Source organism: Carlito syrichta, unplaced genomic scaffold (assembly GCF_000164805.1).
Source record: "Carlito syrichta isolate Samal-C Ts95f unplaced genomic scaffold, Tarsius_syrichta-2.0.1 Scaffold153593, whole genome shotgun sequence".
NCBI classification, from domain to species: Eukaryota; Metazoa; Chordata; class Mammalia; order Primates; family Tarsiidae; genus Carlito; species Carlito syrichta.
The window spans coordinates 265407-284151 of NW_007097689.1; the positions used below are offsets into that span (position 1 = coordinate 265407).

The window sequence follows — 18745 nt, forward strand, 5'->3', positions numbered from 1 at the left end:
ATGGCGGAACCTGTGGGGAAGCTCGGCCGGCGCTCCCGAGGCGGCCGGGGCGGCCGGGGCCGGCGTTCGCGCAGCCGGCGGTCTCCAGCCCGGCGCACTCCGGATTCGGTGCTTGTGGACTTGGTCAGCGATAGCGACGAGGATGTCCTGGAGGTCGCCACAGTGCACGGTGCTTCGGACCCGGTTGCGGTTCCGCCCTCGGAGCCCCTGGGGCCGGCCGCGTCCCGGGGCGATAGCGACAGTGACAGCGAAGGGGCGGACGCGCAGCCCGAAGGACTCCCGCGGGAGCCAGTCATGCGGCAGCGGCGGCGGCTGCTGCTGGATCCCGGGGAGGCACCGGTGGTTCCTGTGTACTCCGGGAAGGTGCCGCCGGGTCCCCGGGAAGGGCTGGCGCGGAAGGGCCCGGGGCTTTGGGGGGCCAGAGGGGCTCGGGGCGCGGGGACGGGCTAGATCTAGGGCGCGTTGAGGCAAGGGTTCTGGGACTGGTCTTGGGAGGCTAAATGGAAGCTAGGGGCTAGGGTGTTGGAGGCAGAGAGATGCAGGGCCCCCGGAGTTCTGCAGAGGGGAGGTGAGGAAGGTAGGTGTGTTGGAGGTTTAGGATTCCCAGGAGCTCAGTCTTGGGGGCATCGGGAGGCTGAGGGGCTGGGGTCCTTGATGGTTCAGAGAGGGGCTGGGAGGACCTGGGACTGGTTGGAATATGTTGGATTGTGAGGTTGGGGTCTATTGCTAAAGAAGCCAGGGAGCCGGGGTATTAGGGGCAGGGTTTCATGCGGGTTCAGAGGGGACTAGGGGGCTCCGGGAGGTTGGGGTTCCCAGATGGTAGGATGAGCCAAGGGGCTGGGAGTCCTTAGGACTAGTCTAGGGTGGAGGGGTGGCTAGCAACCTAGATTTAACTAAAGGAGAACTAAACCTGCCTCTTCAGTGTGCTTTACAGAAAAGGAGTATAAGGAGAGGGTACTACAGTTTTAACTCCTGGGGAAGCTGGACTCCTGGGTCTCCAGGAAAGGACCATGGTGTCCACATCCCCAGTTTTTTCTTTCAGTTGAGGGAGGACTTGGGACTAACCCTCCCACTTTTTGCCTTTGCAGGTTAAAAGTAGCCTTCGCCTTATTCCAAATGACCTATCCCTCCTGAAACTCTACCCTCCTGGGGCTGAGGAAGGTAAGGGAGGCTTCCAGGGAGAAGTGCCCAGTGCTGGCTTCTTTGAGACTTCCTGGAGTTTATATCCTCACAGTCAGTTGTCTCTCGAGGCATGGGAAAGGGGACCCCTGTGTCCTAGCCAGGAAAAAGGCTCCGGTCCTGAAAGGAGCTAGATTTTTGTTTTGTTTTTTTTAGTTGGAGTCTCCAGCCCAGGCTGGAGTTCAATGGCACAATCATGGCCACCGAAACCTCAACCTGCTGGGCTCAGGCAATCCTTCTGTATCAGTCTGTCAAGTAGCTGGAACTACATATACAGCCGCCATACCCGGCTAAGTTTTTGATTTATTGTAGAGGCGAGGTCTCACTCTGTTGCCCAGGCTGATCTCGAATTCGCGGGCTCAGGCAGTCCTCTCACCTTGGCCTTCCAAGTGCTGGAATTATAGACGTGAGCCACTACACCTGGCCACCGAAGCTGGATTGTTAATCAGAAGGCACAGGAACTGACTGAGGAAGCCCCGTCAAACCACCCTCCTCTCTACTCTAATAGGCATAGAGTGTGTCAGTATACAGATTTCCACTGCCACCCCTAGAGATGCTGTAGTCCTGGGGGTGCTGGGAAGGAGGAGATGTTGAGAGTCTGTGACATTTTGTTACATCTGCAACAAGTTCCTTTGGAACACTCTGCAGTTGGCAGGATGTTCTCTGAATCTTATCAGCATTTTTTTCCTCCCCCAGTGGTAAGAGTTTTGCAAATCACTCAAGGTCAGGGAATAGGAATCAAGTCTAATAAGGAAGTGGTCCAGGGGCAAATGCAGACCTCACATCAAGACTTCTGTACAATGAGGGAGTATAGTAGAGTGATTAAGAGCAGACTTAGGAGCCATCTGACCTGGGTTTGAATCCTAGCTCTCTCCCTTAATAGCCAGATCATGGGCAGATTATTTAGTTTCTCAGTGCTTCCATTTCCTCATCAGGAAAATGAAGATAATACTAGACTTATGTCAAAGGATTTTGGTGAGACTAAATGAAAGGGAATGTATGGCGAGCCATCTCTTGGCTATGTACGTAGTTTAAGATAGTTCCTGGGACGTAAATTGCTATGTGGGAGGTACCTCCATCTTTGCTACTCATAATGTGTACCCAGCAGTGTATGGCATCCCTTGGGAGCTTGCTGGAAATGCAGAATCTCAGGCCTCTGGCAACTGTCATAGTTAGCTAGGACAGGATTTCTCAACCTTAGCATTACTGACATTCTGGACTGGAAACACTGGAAAATTCTTTGGCTTGGGGTGCTGTCCTGTGCATTGTAGAAAGTTTAGCAGCTGGCCAGGCACAGTAGCTCATGTCTGTAATCCCAGCACTTTGGGAGGCTGAGGTGAGAGGATTGCTTGAGCCCAGAAGTTCGAGACCAGCCCGGGCAGCATAGTAAGACCTTGTTTCTATAAAAAAATAAAAATAAAAAGTTTAGCACCATCCTGACCTCTGTTCACTAGATGCCAGTAGCACACTCCAGCCCTCTTGCCTTCCACATTGTAACAGCCATAATTGTCCCTAGACATTGCCATATGTCCCATTGGAGGCAAAATTGCCCCCTAGTTGAGAACCACTGATCTAAGGTTTATTATAATTGTTTTATTTTCACAGCATTTTTATGGTTTGTGATGATCTTTTTGTTTTTTGCTTTTTGGGGTTCTTTTGAGTTGGAGTCTCACTCTTGTCACCCAGGCTGGAGTGCAGCGGCACATTCGCAACCACAGCAGCCTTGACCAGTTGGGCTCAGGTGATCTTTTTGCCTCAGCCTTCCAAGTAACTGGAACCACAGGCATGTGCCACCATGCCTGGCTGATTTTTATTTATTGTAGAGACGAGGTTTCGCCATGTTGCTCAGGCTGGTCATGAACCCCTGAGCTCAGGTAATCCTCTCGCCTCCACCTTCCAAAGTGCTGGGATTACAGGTGTGAGCCACTGCGCCGACTGGTTTGTGATGATCTTTTATTGATGGCAAGCAAATGGAAAAAGGATTTTATGTTTTAGAATAATACCTGGTTTCTTTTTATAAGAAATTTAAGTTAATATGAGTGATGTAAGGGAAAATATTAAGCAAGTAGCAGTCATACCCCTTGAGCCCTTTCCTGACATTATTGTGTGGCCTTGTGTGTTGGAGGCTTTGTAGTCTCTCTGGTTCCTGGGACCTTTTTGAAGCCTCTGACTTGTTTCTCCTTGACCTTCCCCGTCCTCTCTTGGTTAACCGTCTTCCACTTTTCTCCTCTTCTACCCCCAGAAGCTGATATGACAGATTCTAGCAGTCTCCACTCTGAGAATCTCCCATTACCAGACTCTCCCTGGAAGAAGAAGCTGCGGAATAAGAATAAAGAAAAGACGAAAAAGACAGTGTCTTTGTGAGTGATGCCAGGGCACTTGGGCACTGGGAGCAGGAAGGGAGTTGGAGGGGTAAGCCGAGGATGGCAGGATCTTGGGTGGCTACTGAAAGGGTAAGAAGAAGGGATGGAAAGAGTCTTAAAGCTCAGTTGGGAAATGAAGCTCTTGGGAGAAGAGGTGGCTCACCCTGGAGGGTGACAGCAGACCCTTCCAGACCACCCGTGGGAGTAGAGTCTGAGACGCTAGAAATGCAGGGCTAAGGGAGTGTGGTTCCAGTCCAGCTGGCTGTCTTTTCCCTGTCTTCTCTGCTTTTCCTTCCTCATCTCTAATATGGAGGGGAGGGGGAGAATTGCTGAGTAGATCAAGAGTTAACACTTGACATATAATAAGTGCTTACTCGCTGTCTGTCAGTTGTTATTGGCTATTTACCTGGGAAGTGACTTATCTGAAAAGTGATGTGTTTTCTTTCCTAATATCAATATATCATGTAAACAAAAATGTCTCAGGCTTTCTCTGTCCCTTACCTACCCCTGCCTTCCAGTAAAATGGGTGTTACTTGAAAGTGTTCTGGGTCACCAGTGGTGGCTCACACCTATAATTCCAGCACTTTGGGAAGCCCAGGTGAAAGGATTGCCTGAGCCCTTGGATTAGAGACCAGCCTGGGCAACTTAGCGAGACCTCATCTCAACAAAAAAATCAAAAAATTAGCTGGACGTGGTGGTGTGTGCCTGTAGTTCCAGCTACTTTGAAGGCTGAGGCAGAAGGATCGCCTGAGCCCAGCAGGTTGAGGCTGTGGTGGCTTTGAGCGTGCCACTGCACTCCAGTCTGGTTGACAGAGTGAGACTCCAACTTAAAAGAAAAAAAAAGAGGCCAGGCTCGGCAGCTCGGCCTGTAATCCCAGCACTTTCGGAGGCTGAGGTGAGTGAATTGCCTGAGCCTGCAGGTTCAGGACCCACCTGGGCAACTTGGTGACACCTTGTCTCTACAATAAATAAAAAAAAATTAGCTGGGCTTGGTAGTGTGTGCCTGTAGTTCTGGCTACTTGGAAGGCTGAGGTGGAAAGATCGCTGGAGCCCAGCAGGTTGAGGCTGCGGTGGCCAGGAGCGTGCCACTGTACTCCATTCTGGGCAACAGAGTGAGACTCCAACTCAAAAAAAAAAAAAGAAAGAAAGAAAGAAACTGTTTCCTCTTTTTTTTTTCTTTTTTTTTTTTGAGTCAGGTTCTCACTCTGTTGCCCAGGCTGGAGTGCAGTGACATGATCACTTCTAACTGCAGTCTTGGCCTCCTGGACTTAGGTGATCCCTCCTCCTCAGCCTTCTGAGTAGCTGGGACTACAGGTGTGTAACGCCATGCCTGGCTGATTTTTTGTAAAGTCAAGGTCTCACTTTGCTACCTAGGCTGGTCTTAAACTCTTGGGCTCAACAGGAACTCCAGGAAGCTCAAGCTCCTCCTGCCTTGGCTTCCCAAAATGCTGGGATTGCAGGTGTGAGCCTCTAAGGTCTTCCCTCTTGATTTTCCAGGAATCTGGTTCCTAGGGGTCCGCAGCTCATGAAGAGAGGTGTGGGACTGGACTTTCTCTTTTGCCTCCAACCTGCCCCCTTTTCTCTACAGGGATCGGGACACCTCTCCTTTGCCCCCATCTCCACCAAGGACCAAAAGCAGAAAGCATACCCGAGCACTTAAGAAGTTAAGGTGTGAAGGGCAGGGGCTCTGGCCGAGTGGAGGGGGCAGTTTGGGAGGGTGACTGACTCCAGCTGACCCAAAGCCCTCTCTGCATCCCAGGGAGGTTAACAAGCGCCTCCAAGATCTCCGTTCCTGCCTGAGCCCCAACCAGCACCAGGGCCAGCAGCACCAGAGCCAAGAGGACGAGGTGGTCCTGGTAGAAGGGCCCGCCCTCCCAGAGGCCCCCCGACTCTTCCCGCTCAAAATCCGGTGCCGGGCTGACCTGGTCAGATTGCCTATCAGAATGGTGAGTGCCTGAGGCCTGTGGGAAAAGGACTCAGGAGCTGCCTTTGGAGAGAAGGGACCTTTGGCGAAGACACCATGGCTTCATTTTCCCATCTTCTCTCTGGAGCTACCCACCACCTTCAGCCATCTATGCCTTTGTGTTTGCTATCCCTCTGTCTGCATTTTCCTGACTCTCCTTTCTCTTTCTGGCAAATTTCTACCCATTCTTCAAGGCTCCACTTAAAGCATTTTGTCTTGGATTGTTTGTTTGTTTTGGCAGAGTCTCACTATGTTGCCCAGGATGGTCCTGAACTCCTGGCTTCAAGTGTTCTTCCCACCTCAGCCTCCCAAAGTGCTGGGATTATAGGCTTGAAGCACTCTGTCTTTTTTTTTTTTTTTGAGTTGGAGTCTCACTCTGTTGCCCCACCTAGAGTGCAGTGGGAAGCACATGGCTACCGCAGCCTCGCCCTGCTGGGCTCAGGTGATCCTTCTGCTTCAACCTTCCAAGTAGCTGGAACTACAGGCATGCGCCACCATACCCAACTAATTTTTTGGTGTATTGTAGAGATGTCTCGTCAAGTTGCCCAGGCTGGTGTTGAACCTGTGGGCTCAGGCAGTCCTCTCACCTGGACCTCCCAAAGTGTTGGGATTATAGGCGTGAGCCACTGTTCCTAATCACACTGTCTCATAAGAAACTTTTTAATAGTCCCTCCCCAGGGAGAGTCTCCTATGGCTTTCCTCCCTCATGCTTGCTCTCATTGCATTGAACACAGCGATGTCACTCAGTCATCCTGAGTTCCCCCAGCTTCCGGGTGGCAACTGGTAATTTTGTAGAGATAATCCCACTTCAATGCCAAGGATGGTTACAGAAATTTCTGCTTATTAGCAGTAACTGAACATCGGCCAAGAGGTTGCAGACTGACCGCAAGAGCACATCTGCTTTCTTTGCACTCCTTAGCAAGAGCACATCTGCTTTCTTTGCACTGTAAAGTGCTCATGAGTTGGTGGCCAACCTTTGCCATCAGTGATTTCATCCAAAGGTCCAGATTTTTTACTTCTCTTTAGAAAATCAGAAGGTGTAGTCCCAGTGGTCCCCATTCCCACATGGTCATTCGGAGCTATGTGGTAGCCAGGCTGCTGAGATGTGTGTATGGGTTCCAGACTGCTGCATCCCCGTCACCCCTTTTGTCCTCCTAACCCATGGCTGCTATACTTCTTGGTGTTACTTATCTGAACTCCTTACTGACATGATTTTATTCTATACCTTACCATGTAAGTGTGATGACACAGCTGAGGAGCTCAGTGAGTAGCCAGGGCTACAGACGTGTGTTGGGTGGCGATATGGTGGTGGGGATGGGACAGGAAATATCACAGTAGGAAGGCTTCTTGCTTTTTGTCCCCATCCCCAGTCGGAGCCCCTACAGAGTGTGGTGGACCACATGGCCACCCACCTTGGGGTGTCCCCAAGCAGGATCCTCTTGCTCTTTGGAGAGACAGAGCTATCTCCTACCGCCACACCCAGGACCCTAAAGCTTGGAGTGGCTGACATCATTGGTGAGAGGAAGGCAGGGAAGTGGGGCCTTAAGGCTTTTGCCAGGGGACAGGGCTATGGGGAAAGGTCCAGGGTGGGCCCTGCTCTCGCCTCCTACTTAGGCCTAGCTTCCCAATCCTGCCTCTCACAGACTGTGTGGTGCTAGCAAGTTCTACAGAGGCCGCAGAGACGTCCCAACAGCTCCAGCTCCGGGTGCAGGGGAAGGAGAAACACCAGATGCTGGAGGTCTCGCTGTCTCGAGTGAGTGGGAAAAATGGCTCTCCATGCCCTTCACCCTTTTTTCTGCTGTCTCTTGTTGTTAGTTAATGGAGGATAGGCTCCTTCCAATCCTAACTTGCTGGGGATACTGCCCTCCATATTCTTCTTGGGTTACCACCAGATAGTGGAAAAAGGCCATTGCTCAACTGCTGGAAACCTCTGCTCTAGTCTGTGTCCCCTTAGTTGCCTGACTCCTACTGGTTAAAACAGAAAGGACCCTTGAGTAGTAATCAATAAAGCCCATCCAAGTAACAATGAAGCCTAAGCATCTAAGTGCCAGTCCCTGTGCTGAGGATAATGACTTCACATTCAAGATCTTATTTCATTTCACAACAATCTTATGTGGGAAAGCACTGCTGTTAACCTCATTTAACAAATAAGGAAACGGAGGTTTAGAGAGGTGGAGTAACTTGCATTAGTGTCTTAGAACTCTGGAGGAAGAAGCCTAAAGGCAAGGTGTCAGCAGGGCCATGCTCCCTCTGAGACTCTGGGTAGAATCCTTCCTTGTCTCTCTAGCTTCTGGTGGCCAGAGTTCCTTGACTTGCAGCTCTGTGACTGCAGTCCCAGTGTTCATCATTGCATGATGTCTCTGTCTGTGTCTTTGTTTTCTCCTCCTGTAAGTACACCAGTCATGGTGTTAGCAGGCATCCTAAACGAGCCTGTCCTCATCTTAACTCGATTGCGTCTGCAAAGGCCCTATTTCCATATAAGGTCACACTCACATTTACCAGGGGTTAAGACCACTAAGTGTCTTTTCAGGGACGCAATTCAGTCCATAACATTTGTCTTAGGTCACCCATCTAGTAAGTGGGAGAGTCTGGCGTCCGGCTTGGATCATTCTCACTCTAGAATCTGGCCTCTCTTTGTTGTTTTTAAGTTAGGGTCTTGTGTTGTCCAGACTGTAGTGCAGTGGCACAATCGTAGCTCACTGCAACCTTGGACTTCCAGGCTCAAACAATCCTCCTGCCTCACCTCCTGAGTAGCTGGGACTGCAGGCATGCCACTGCACCCTGCTTGGGCTCTCTTAATCCTTGATATATATCTCCATTTTATAGGGGAGGAGAGTGAGGCTTAGAGAACTTGCCTGACTCAGAACCTGCATCCCTCAGCCTTGAGTCCGTGGCCCCCACTGTCTATCTGAGGAACCTGCAGCTCAGAAGGATGAAGGGACTCATCCCAGCTTCCAGAGAATAACCCGACTGTGCTGGCTTCTTTGTCCTCTCGCTTTTCCCTCCATAGGGCTCAGACTTCACTGATTTGGTCCTTTGTCCTTCCTGTCCCAAGTTCTCTGTCCCTGTAGGGTCTCTCCAGCCCCTCTTTTCACATTCTTACATTCATTTATTTTTTCTCCTTCTAGGATTCCCCTCTCAAGACCCTCATGTCCCGCTATGAGGAAGCCATGGGACTCTCGGGACACAAGCTCACCTTCTTCTTTGATGGGACGAAGCTTTCAGGCAAAGAGCTGCCAGCTGATCTGGGCCTGGAATCTGGGGACCTCATTGAAGTCTGGGGCTGAAACCCTAGCCTGAACTTGGAGAGAACGATTCCTCTTTTTTTGCCCTATAAGGGCTAGCCGAAGCTGAAGTAGAACTTATCTTTAAACTGAAGCAGAATCAAGGAGTGATCTTTGGCCCCTCTCCTACTGATCTTGGTTTCAAGTCATTACTACTTGGTTAGTCGTGTGGTTGTTGCTGCCTAGGTGGCCTGTGGCTCCATCCACATATTGTGCTGGATCTTGCAGCCCTTGTGACATGAAGGTATCTCCCCTCCCCCCCTCCCCTCCATTATCACCCTTCATGTCTGCTCTTTGAAACTGCTCATATTTAGAGAGTGAGTTGAAATAAATGAGGGCTTTCAGACCTGGGATTTATGCCACATGTAGGCCAAGCAGTGACCTTAGTCTCATTTGGGGGTTGGGAGTGGCATTTGCTTGAGGCACATACACTGATGTGGTTTCCAGCATGTAGGAAAATAAATGATCAGGCTCACATGCATGGGCTGGAGCATAATGAGACAACTGGAACGCTCTGGAAGGATGAAGGTAGTAGATTCTTAGCCTGGGTCATCTTTCTCACCCCAGGACTCTTTGCAGCTACCCCTTCTGGTCTACACTTCCTGGTACACACATTAAGGCATAACTGAGTTCATTCAGCCATTTTGTTTTATGTGTTGGGAATACAGCCCCATGCAAGGATTCGCTGGTTTAATGGCTTTTTTTCACCATCCTGTCTCATAAGCACCCCGTCTAATATGTTTATTACATGTCTTTGAATATAAATATCTTCCTGCAAAGTACAATGTTCATAGTGAATATATGCTTTTACATAGTGATATTGTGCAATAGATCTTGTGCTGTTTCCACTGACTATGCATTAAGATCCGCTCTGTTGCCTCTTCTAGATATGCATCGTTGCTTTTAACTGCCTCGTGGCATTCCACAGTGGCATCGATGGTGATTTACATACACTGCTTTAAGTGGGGACAGTTGGGTGCCTCTACTTCCTCGGCACAGGATTCAGGGCTACGATAAACATTTTTGATGTGTCCCCTGCTGTGCTTGTGTGAAAAGTTCGCATAGGTACCCAGGATGGGGTGACAGGTTATACGGGTTAATTTCTCTGTGGTTTCCAGATTTTACTTTAGATGATTGACTCTCCCACTTGAGGGTTCTCATTTCTCTTCATCCTCACCAACTCTTGGCATTGCCCAACTCTCTACTTTTGCCAGTTGGATGGGGTAATGTGGTTTTGTGTTTTAATATACATTTGTCCGACCACAGTAATTTGGGGAATTTTTTCACCTGTTAGCCTTTCTGATTACCCTTTCTGTGAATTGCTCATTTTCTCATGGGGCTTCCTGTCTTTATTCTCAGGAGTTGCTCATATATTCTTGGGCAAGGAGCATTACAAGTAACTCTCAGAATGGAAATTCATCTGTCTGTGTATCTAGGGATATCTTTCACTGAACAGAAATTCTTAATTTTAATGTAGATAGAATTAACTGTTTTGTTACAAAGTTTGTCATTGTTTAATTTCTTATTTAAAAGCTAAGATTTTTCATTTTCTTCTGTTAGCTCATTTGTTTTTCCCTTCATATTGAGGCCACTAACAGGGCTACAGTTCATCTAGGATGCCCTGGTGTGGTACTTAGTTGGCATCTGTTCTCTGTAGGCAAATGCTTGTTCTGATTGGTTGATACCAGGCTGTAGGCTTTACTGGTTGCCAAAATTGAGCATCACTTTTAAACTATTTTAAATGCACTTTTGTACTCAGGAGGCTGAAGCAGGAGGATTGGTTGAGTCCAGGAGTTCAAGACTGGCTGGGCGATGTAGCAAGACCTTGTCTCTTAAAAAAGTTTTTTTTCTATGAAATGCACCTTTGTAATATGAGATCCAAGTTTCATTTTTTACCGTACAATGAGCCAGTTTTCTCAGTACTGTCTACTAAAAAAGCCACTAATCTTCCACCGATAAGTTGCATAATTTCAGCAAAAGATGTCAAGTTCTTAAAAATTTTTGTTGGAATGTGGCATTCCTTTGAATTTTATAATGTTTAAATAATCCATGATGGCCAGGCATGGTGACTCGAGCCTGTAATCCCAGCATTTTGGGAGGCAGAGGCGAGAGGATTACCTGAGCTCAGGGATTTGAGACCAGCCTGGGCAACTTGGTGAGACCTCATCTCTACAATAAATCAAAAAAATAAGCCAGATGTGGTAGCATGCACCTGTAGTTCAGTTACTTGGAAGGCTGAGGTGGAAGGATCGCCTGAGCCCAGCAGGTGGAGGCTGCGGTGGCCATAAGCATGCCACTGCACTCCAGCCTGGGTGACAGAGTGAGACTCCAACTCAAATAATAATAATAATAATCCATGCTATGTTATAGCTGTCCATTTTTTTCAGATTTTTAATGTCCATTAATGTTTGAACACATTAAAATTATGTATGTCACCTCAACAGAATAAATGAGAATACATCCAACTTGTGTATACTTGAGGATTTCTGTCTTTGTGCTCTCACATGTGACCCCACTAAAATCTTTGTGACAGAGACTGTTCCCTCATATCCATTCTTCTCTCTTCCAGGGTAATAGAACCTATGGGTTTTAGTGAAGCACAGAGACATTAGAATAAGGACAGGGCCAGGCATGGTGGCTCATACCTATAATCCCAGCACTTTGGGAGGCCAAGGCAAGAGGACTGCTTGAGCCCAGGGGTTCGAGACCAGCCTACACAAAAAATCAAAGATTAGCCAGACATGGTGGCACTTGCCTGTAGTCCCACCTAGTTGGGAGGCTGAGGCAGAAGGATCATCTGAGCCCAGGAAGTTGAGGCTGTGGTGAGTCAGGATCGTGCCACTGCACTCCAGTCTGGACAACAGAGTGAGATCCCGAGTCAAATAATAATGAGGACAGTGCTTTCTAGCTTTCTTTGTGGCCACATTTGGCTGGATGCCAGTTCAGGCTCCTGTGATGTAAGTAGATGGGGGACTGCTTCCTGGAAGTGTGGGCCCTTCTCTTTTGCTTGCCTCCTGCCTACTGCCTGGAAGTGGAATGGCCCTGCTGATGGCGGAGGTGACCTCTGGAACAAGTCACCGGGGACAGAGCAACGAGAGAAGGAGCCTGGTGTCAACCTCCATGGAGCACCTCACCAGCCCCTCGGCACAAGAGGGATCGGCAGTCGCTGGGCACTGCCAGCGGAGGGAAGAAGAGAGGGAACCCATGACAACACAAAGGGTACCTGGTCCCAAGCCAGGGGAAGTGAGGGCTAGTTGGAGGCCCAAAGTTCACCTGCGTGCAGCCTACTTGTGTAGTTAATCCTTAACCTGTACCCACATCTCTATAATAAAATAAAAGACCTGCCAGGTGATTTTTCTAAAACTCCTGATTAGAGACCTTCGAAACTGCGGGTGTAGTGGCTCACGCCTGTAATCCCAGCACTTTGGGAGGCCAAGACTTTGAGGCCAGCCTAGGCAACATAGTGAGACCCTACTCTGTGAAAAACCCAGGAGGTCTAGGCTGCAGTGAGCAGTGATCATGCCACTGCCCTCTAGCCTGGGCGACAGAGTGAGACCCTGTCTTGAAAAAAAAAGCAGTGTTTTCAAGAAGCTTGCAGTTCAGTAGGGAACAAGTCATGGGTCAGTAGGTGAGTGTGCTGAGCTAGTCCCCGGCTCCATGCTGAGACGGCCACAGAGGATGTGACCAGTCCTAGGAGGGCCCTTATGGGGGAACTGACCCCTGAGTTGGAGGGGTGGGGAGATGGGAGATTGTAAAGGTGCACAGAAAAAAGGCAAAATGAGAGCCGTGGTCAGCTGCCTCACATCACCTGGGAGCTTGTTAGAAATCCAGAATCTCAGGCCACACCCTAGAGCTGTGATCCAGCCCCTGCATTTTAATGGAATCCCCAGACGAAATCCCCAGACAACTTGTGTGCACAGTAAACTGTGAGAATCACTGGTCTTGAGAATTCTGAGCTGTATGTCAGACCCACCCAAGTCTACAGCTGGCTGTGCAAAAGAGCAACCGTGTAGCCTGGCCACCCTTTCAAAGCTTGTTTTTTTCTGTAAAATGGGAATAACAACACCTACTTCATAGGATTGTTCTGAGAATGAATGAGGTTATGAAAAGTGCCTGGTATGTGGCACCAAGCAAAGGCTTATAAAAGTTTTCTTTTTTCTTTTTTGGCCAGGCGCGGTGGCTCACGCCTATAATCCCACACTTTGAGAGGCCGAGGTGAGAGGATGGCCTGAGCCCACAGGTTCGAGACCAGCCTGGGCAACTTGGCAAGACCTCATCTTTACAATAAATCAAAAAATTAGCCGGATGCGGTGGCACGCGCCTGTAGTTCCAGCTACTTGGAAGGCTGAGGTGGAAGAAATGCCTGAGCCCAGCAGGTTGAGACTGCGGTGGCTGTGAGGAGGTCACTGCCCTCCAGCCTGGGTGACAGAGTGAGACTCCAACTCAAAAAAAAAAAAGATACTGTTTTGTTCTTGAAGATCTCCTGCTTCGTGTCTGACAAGTGGTCACCTGACGCATGAATGACTAGGTTCCCTGTCTCAAAGGCTCCCACTTCCATTTCATTGGACGAGCTGGAAAAGCTTCGCTGGATACTTCATCCCCCACACCCACTTCATCACCCATTCCACTTAACTGCCCTGGCTCGCTCCCAAACCTTCTCCTTTCTGTCCTCCATCCCATCCTAGGCCAAAACACTACTGCCTGCAGCCTAGTCCGGTGCCACAGCCGCCTCCCAGGTTACTCCCCTTCCCCTCTGGCCCCCTCCAATCCATCTTCCATGCTGCGGCCTGAGTGATCTCAAATGTAAATCTAATTTTATTTTATTTATTTATTTTTTGAGTTGGAGTCTCACTCTGTCACCCAGACTGGAGTACAGTGGCCGCTCCCGGCCACCGCAGCCTCGACCTGCTGGGCTCCGGCGATCCTTCCGCCTCAACCTTCCAAGTAGCCAGAATTACAGGCATGCGCTACCAAGCCTGGCTAATTTTTTGTTATTGTAGAGATGAGGTCTCGCTGCCCAGGCGGGTCTCGAACCCGCGGGTTCAGGCAATCCACTCACCTCAGCCTCCCAAAGGCACGGGATTATAGGCTGAGCCACTGAGCCTGGCTTATTTTATTTTTGAGTCAGGGTCTTACTCTGTCACCCAGGCTGGAGTGCAGTGGCACAATCATGGCTCACCACAGTCTCAACCTCCTGGGCTCAGGCAGTCCTTCAAGTCCTACAAGGTTTTTTATAGAAACAAGATCTCACAATGTTGCCTAGGCTGGTCTCCAACTCCTGGGCTCAAGCAATCCTCCTGCATTGGCCTCCCAAAGTGCTGGGATTACAAGTGTGAGCCACCACACCCAGCCTAAATCTGATTTTCTTTTCTTCTTATTTTTGAGTTGGTGTCTCACTCTTGTCGCCCAGGCTGAAGTGTAGCGGCACACTCACGGCCACCACAGCCTCCACCTGCTGGGCTTAGGCGATCCTTCTGCCTCAGCCTTCCACGTAGCTGGAACTACAGACACACGCCACCATGTTCAGCTAGTTTTTTTGTGATTTATTGTAGAGACAAGGTCTCACCAAGTTGCCCAGGCTGGTCTTGAACCCCCCAGGCTCAGGCAATCCTCTCACCTCAGCCTCCCAAAGTGCTGGGATTACAGGCTGAGCCACCGTGCCTGGCCCTAAATCTGATTTGAAATGAAGGAAATCTTTGCCATGCCTAGCCCTGCCTCACAGCCCTCTTCCCTCCCTTTCCCATCACTCCAAGTGACCTTCTTTCAGATCCAGTGTTCATCATGCCTCCTCTTGGCAAGGCCTTTACACATTTTCTCCTGTACCTGGAGTGCTTCTTCTCTCTTCCTTGATGTAACTATTGCTCCTCCCCTAATCTAGGCTCAGGGACCACTTTCTCAGAATCCCAACCTCCCTGACCAGGCCAAAGCCCCCATTATCAGGTCTTTATTACACCTATACGCTGAACTTCTTTTCTGTCTCAGGTGAACTTGTTTTTTTTTTTTGGAGAAATTTCACAGAGATTTCATGAACCACAATTCCCAGAGCAAATAGAACAAAAGCTGGGCTCCAGTTTGAACCAATTAGACTCTCACAGACCTGTTTATCTGACCTTAAGGGAATTTTATTCAAGAGATCCATCAGATTAGACAGCATCTGTACTCAGAGAAAAGCCAAATATTTTTCCCATTTGGCAAGATCAGTTAGCATTAAAATATTTGCTTTTATACCCAGAAAGTTTTATTTTGATTAATGTCTGTGGTACTGTGGACTATAGGGCTTTTCTTTTTCTTTTTTCTTTTTTTTTTTGAGTTGGAGTCTCACTCTGTCACCCAGACTGGAGTGTAGTGGCCGCTCCCAGTCACTGCAGCCTTGACCTGCTGGGCGCCGGCGATCCTTCTGCCTCAGCCTTCCAAGTAGCTGGAACTACAGGCGCGTGATACCATGCCCGGCTAATTTTTTATTTATTGTAGAGATGAGGTCTCGCCAAGTTGCCCAGGTGGGTCTCGAACCCGCGGGCTCAGGAAATCCACTCATCTTGGCCTCCCAAAGCGCTGGGATTACAGGCTGAGCCACTGAGCCCAGCCAGGGCTTTTCTTTTTCTTTTCTTTTTTTTGATTTGGAGTCTCACTCTGTCACCCAGGCTGGAGGGCACTGGCATGCTCCCAGCCACCTCATCCTCGACCTGCTGGGCTCAGGTGATCCTTCAGCATCAGTCTTCCAAGTAGCTGTAACTGCAGGCACGCAACACCATGCCCGGCTAATTTTTTTATTTATTGTAGAGATAAGGTCTCGCCAAGTGGCCCAGGTTGGTCTCCAACCCGAGGGCTCAGGCACTCCTCACCTTGGCCTCCCAAAGTGCTGGGATTATAGGCGTGAACCACCGCACCTGGCCCTTCTTTTTCCTTTTAACATGTCCAAACAATAACTCATTTTAACCATACAGTTCAATGAGCTTTAGTAGATATGCATGGTCATGCAGAAAAGTGTCTTCCTCCTCCTCTTCCCTGACCCCAGGCAACCACTAACCTACTTTCTGTCACCTTAGTTTTGCCTTTTCTAGATTTTTATATAAATAGAATAATACGGTATGCAGTCTTATGACTGGCTTCTTTCACTTAATGCAATTTTTTTTTTGATTTGATTTTTTATAGAGACGAGGTCTCACTAATGTTGCCCAGGCTGGTCTTGAACTGCTGGGCTCAAGAGATCCTCCTGCTTCAGCCTCTCACGGTGCTGGGATTATAGGCATGAGCCACCACGCCCAGCAACACAATGTTTTGACTGTATCAGCAGTTCACTCCTTTTACTTGCTAAGTAGTATTCCGTTGTATGGATAAAATGTTCACCTAATGATGAACATGTGGTTTTTAAAATTTTTTTTCATTTTTTGCCTGTTATGAATGATTCTTCTTTGAACATTCGTATACAAGCTTTTGTGTGGACATGTGTTTTTGTAGCTCATTGGTGGATACCTAGGAGTGGACTTGCTGGGTCATATAGGAAATGTACATTTAATTTTTAAAGAAACTGCCAAACTATTTACCAAAGAAGTGGTACCGTTTGCATTCCTACTAACATCAGATGAGGATTCTAGATGCTCCACATCATTTCCAGTACTTGGTATTGTCAGGGTTTTTGTTTGTTTGTTAGTTATTCTAATATAGTGGCATTTTATTGGGGTTTCATTTGCATTTTCCACAATGACCAGTGATACGTACTTGATGGCCTTTCCTATCTCATTTTGTGAAACGTCTGTTCAAATCTTTTTTCCCCCGTAAAACTCCCACCAGGGGGAAAGTTCATATCTTTTGCTCATTTTAAAAATTGTGTTTTTGTCTTATGATTGAGTTTTAAGAGTTCTTTCTATATCTGGATACAAGTCATTTGGTGTATATATGTTTTGCTTTGCAAATATTTTCTTCCAGTCTATGGACTGGCTTTTCATTTCACAAGTGCAATTTTATTTTATTTTATTTTTTGAGTTGGAGTTTCACTGTTGCCCAGGCTGGAGTGCAGTGGTACGCTCACAGCCACCGCAGCCTCAACCTGCTGGGCTCAGGCAATCCTTCCACCTCAACCTTCCAAGTAGCTGGAACTACAGACATGCACCACCACGCCCGGCTAATTTTCAATTTTTTTTTTTTTTTTGAGTCGGAGTCTCACTCCATCACCCAGGCTGGAATGCAGTGGCATGCTCAAGGCCACCTCAGCGTTGACCCTGCTGGGCTCCAGCGATCCTTCCGCCTCAGCCTTCCAAGTAGCTGGAACTACAGGCACGCGGTACCACGCCCAGGCTGATCTCAAACCCCTGGGCTCAGGCAATCCTTTTGCCTCAGCCTCCCAAAGTGCTGGGATTACAGGCATGAGCCACCACAACCAGCCACAGGTGCAGTTTTTTTTTTTTAAGAAAGAAAAGTTTATTTAAAAGTAAATTAAAGAAAGAAGGAGAAGGAAGAGACCACAGGTACAATTTTAAATGTGTATTGATATCTACCTTCTCCAGATAAGATCCATGAAGAAACTAAGTCTATTTTTTTTTGAGTTGGAGTCTCACTCTTTCACCCAGACTGGAGTGCAGTGGCTGCTCCCGGTCACCGCAGCCTCCACCTGCCGGGGCTCCGGCGATCCTTCCGCCTCAGACTTCCAAGTAGCTGGAACTACAGGCGCGCGCTACCACACCCGGCTGATTTTTGATTTATTGTTGAGAAGAGGTCTCGCCAAGTTGCCCAGGCAGCTCTCAAACCCGCGGGCTCAGGCAATCCACTCACCCCAGTAAGTCTGCTTTTTGCTTGACACCTGGCAAAAATGCCAGGCACATAGTAGATGCTCAATAAGATTTTGTCGAGGGAATTAAATAACTAAAATGTGAAGTTCCTGCACACCAGAGGAGACCGGGCTCATGAGGCATCTTCTAGGGGCAACACCATTTAGGGGTATTCAGGACTCAGTTTTTTTGTTTTGTTTTTAAGTTGGTGTCTCACTTTGTCGTCCAGGCTGGAGTGCAGTGGCACATTCATGGCTCAACACAGCCTCAACCTCCTGAGTAGCTGGGACTATAGGTGTGCAGTATCACGTCGGCTTACTTATTTTTTAATTTTTTTGTAGAGACAGGGTCTCACTATGTTGCCTAGGCTGGCCTCGAATTCCTGGGTTCAGCCTCCCAAAGTGCTGGGATTACACAGGCGCGAGCCACCTCGCCCAGTCCAAAATAGTTTCTAAAAAGGCATCTTCTGGCCGGGCTCGGTGGCTCAGCCTGTAATCCCAGCACTTCGGGAGGCCGAGGTGAGTGGATTGCCTGAGCCCGCGGGTTCGAGACCCGCCTGGGCAACGTGGCGAGACCTCATCTCTACAATAAATCAAAAAATTATCCGGGTGTGGTAGCACATGCCTGTAGTTCCAGCTACTTGGAAGGCTGAGGCGGAAGGATCGCCGGAGCCCAGCAGGTCGAGGCGGCCGTGGCCGGGAGCGGCCACTGCACTCCAGTCTGGGCGACAGAGTGAGACTCCAACTCAAAAAAAAAGGAATCTTCTGGACCCCATGCTTTTCCCATGAGCCTCTAGAATTTTGGTAGAGGGGTTCAGAGGTCGGTTGGAAGAGGGGTCTTGAAGTTGCACTTGCATAGAGCTATGCTCATTGGACTTAGAGTGCTGTCTATTAGGTATAGCTTGCAGATTGCTGAGGCCTTTCCTGAGCGTGCGGGAAGCCGCCAACCAGGCACTGGAGGAAGGGGCAAGGTTACCCAGCCAGGACTGCCCCACGGCTCTCTAGGGATACCTGCTGTTAAGAAAGGATATCCAGAGCCTTCTGCGTTTGACACCACTTCCCCGTTTGAGCCAGCAGGCGTGCGCCACGTGGGCGCTCCCGATGAGGAAGCTGAGGCTCGGGAGGGCTCGGCGACCCCACCGGGCCATCGGGCTGCCGGCTGACGCTGCGGGGCCGCAGCGTCTGGGACCCG

At 49.0% G+C, this 18745-nt stretch overlaps 1 protein-coding gene across 2 annotated transcripts; it reads left to right on the top strand.

The window, feature by feature from the left end:
* NFATC2IP (nuclear factor of activated T-cells 2 interacting protein) lies at positions 1-9607 on the top strand. Of its 2 annotated transcripts, none has more exons than XM_008050704.2 (8): positions 1-363; positions 1089-1161; positions 3422-3539; positions 5131-5211; positions 5302-5488; positions 6876-7020; positions 7149-7258; positions 8634-9607. In XM_008050704.2, the coding sequence occupies exons 1-8, from the start codon at positions 1-3 to the stop codon at positions 8790-8792; spliced, it is 1236 nt and encodes a 411-aa protein (XP_008048895.1). In that variant the 3' UTR covers positions 8793-9607. The 2 variants fall into 2 exon arrangements, with proteins under 2 accessions (XP_008048895.1, XP_021564608.1); XM_021708933.1 differs by having other exon boundaries at positions 217-363; positions 3425-3539.
* Positions 9608-18745: the final 9138 nt, after the last annotated feature.

Excerpts from the sequence above, each read along its gene's own strand:
- NFATC2IP (XM_008050704.2), top strand. The coding sequence starts at position 1 with ATGGCGGAACCTGTGGGGAAGCTCGGCCGGCGCTCCCGAGGCGGCCGG. Across the intron at positions 364-1,088 it reads TTCCTGTGTACTCCGGGAAG|GTTAAAAGTAGCCTTCGCCT; the intron begins GTGCCGCCGGGT and ends TTGCCTTTGCAG. Across the intron at positions 5,212-5,301 it reads CGAGCACTTAAGAAGTTAAG|GGAGGTTAACAAGCGCCTCC; the intron begins GTGTGAAGGGCA and ends TCTGCATCCCAG.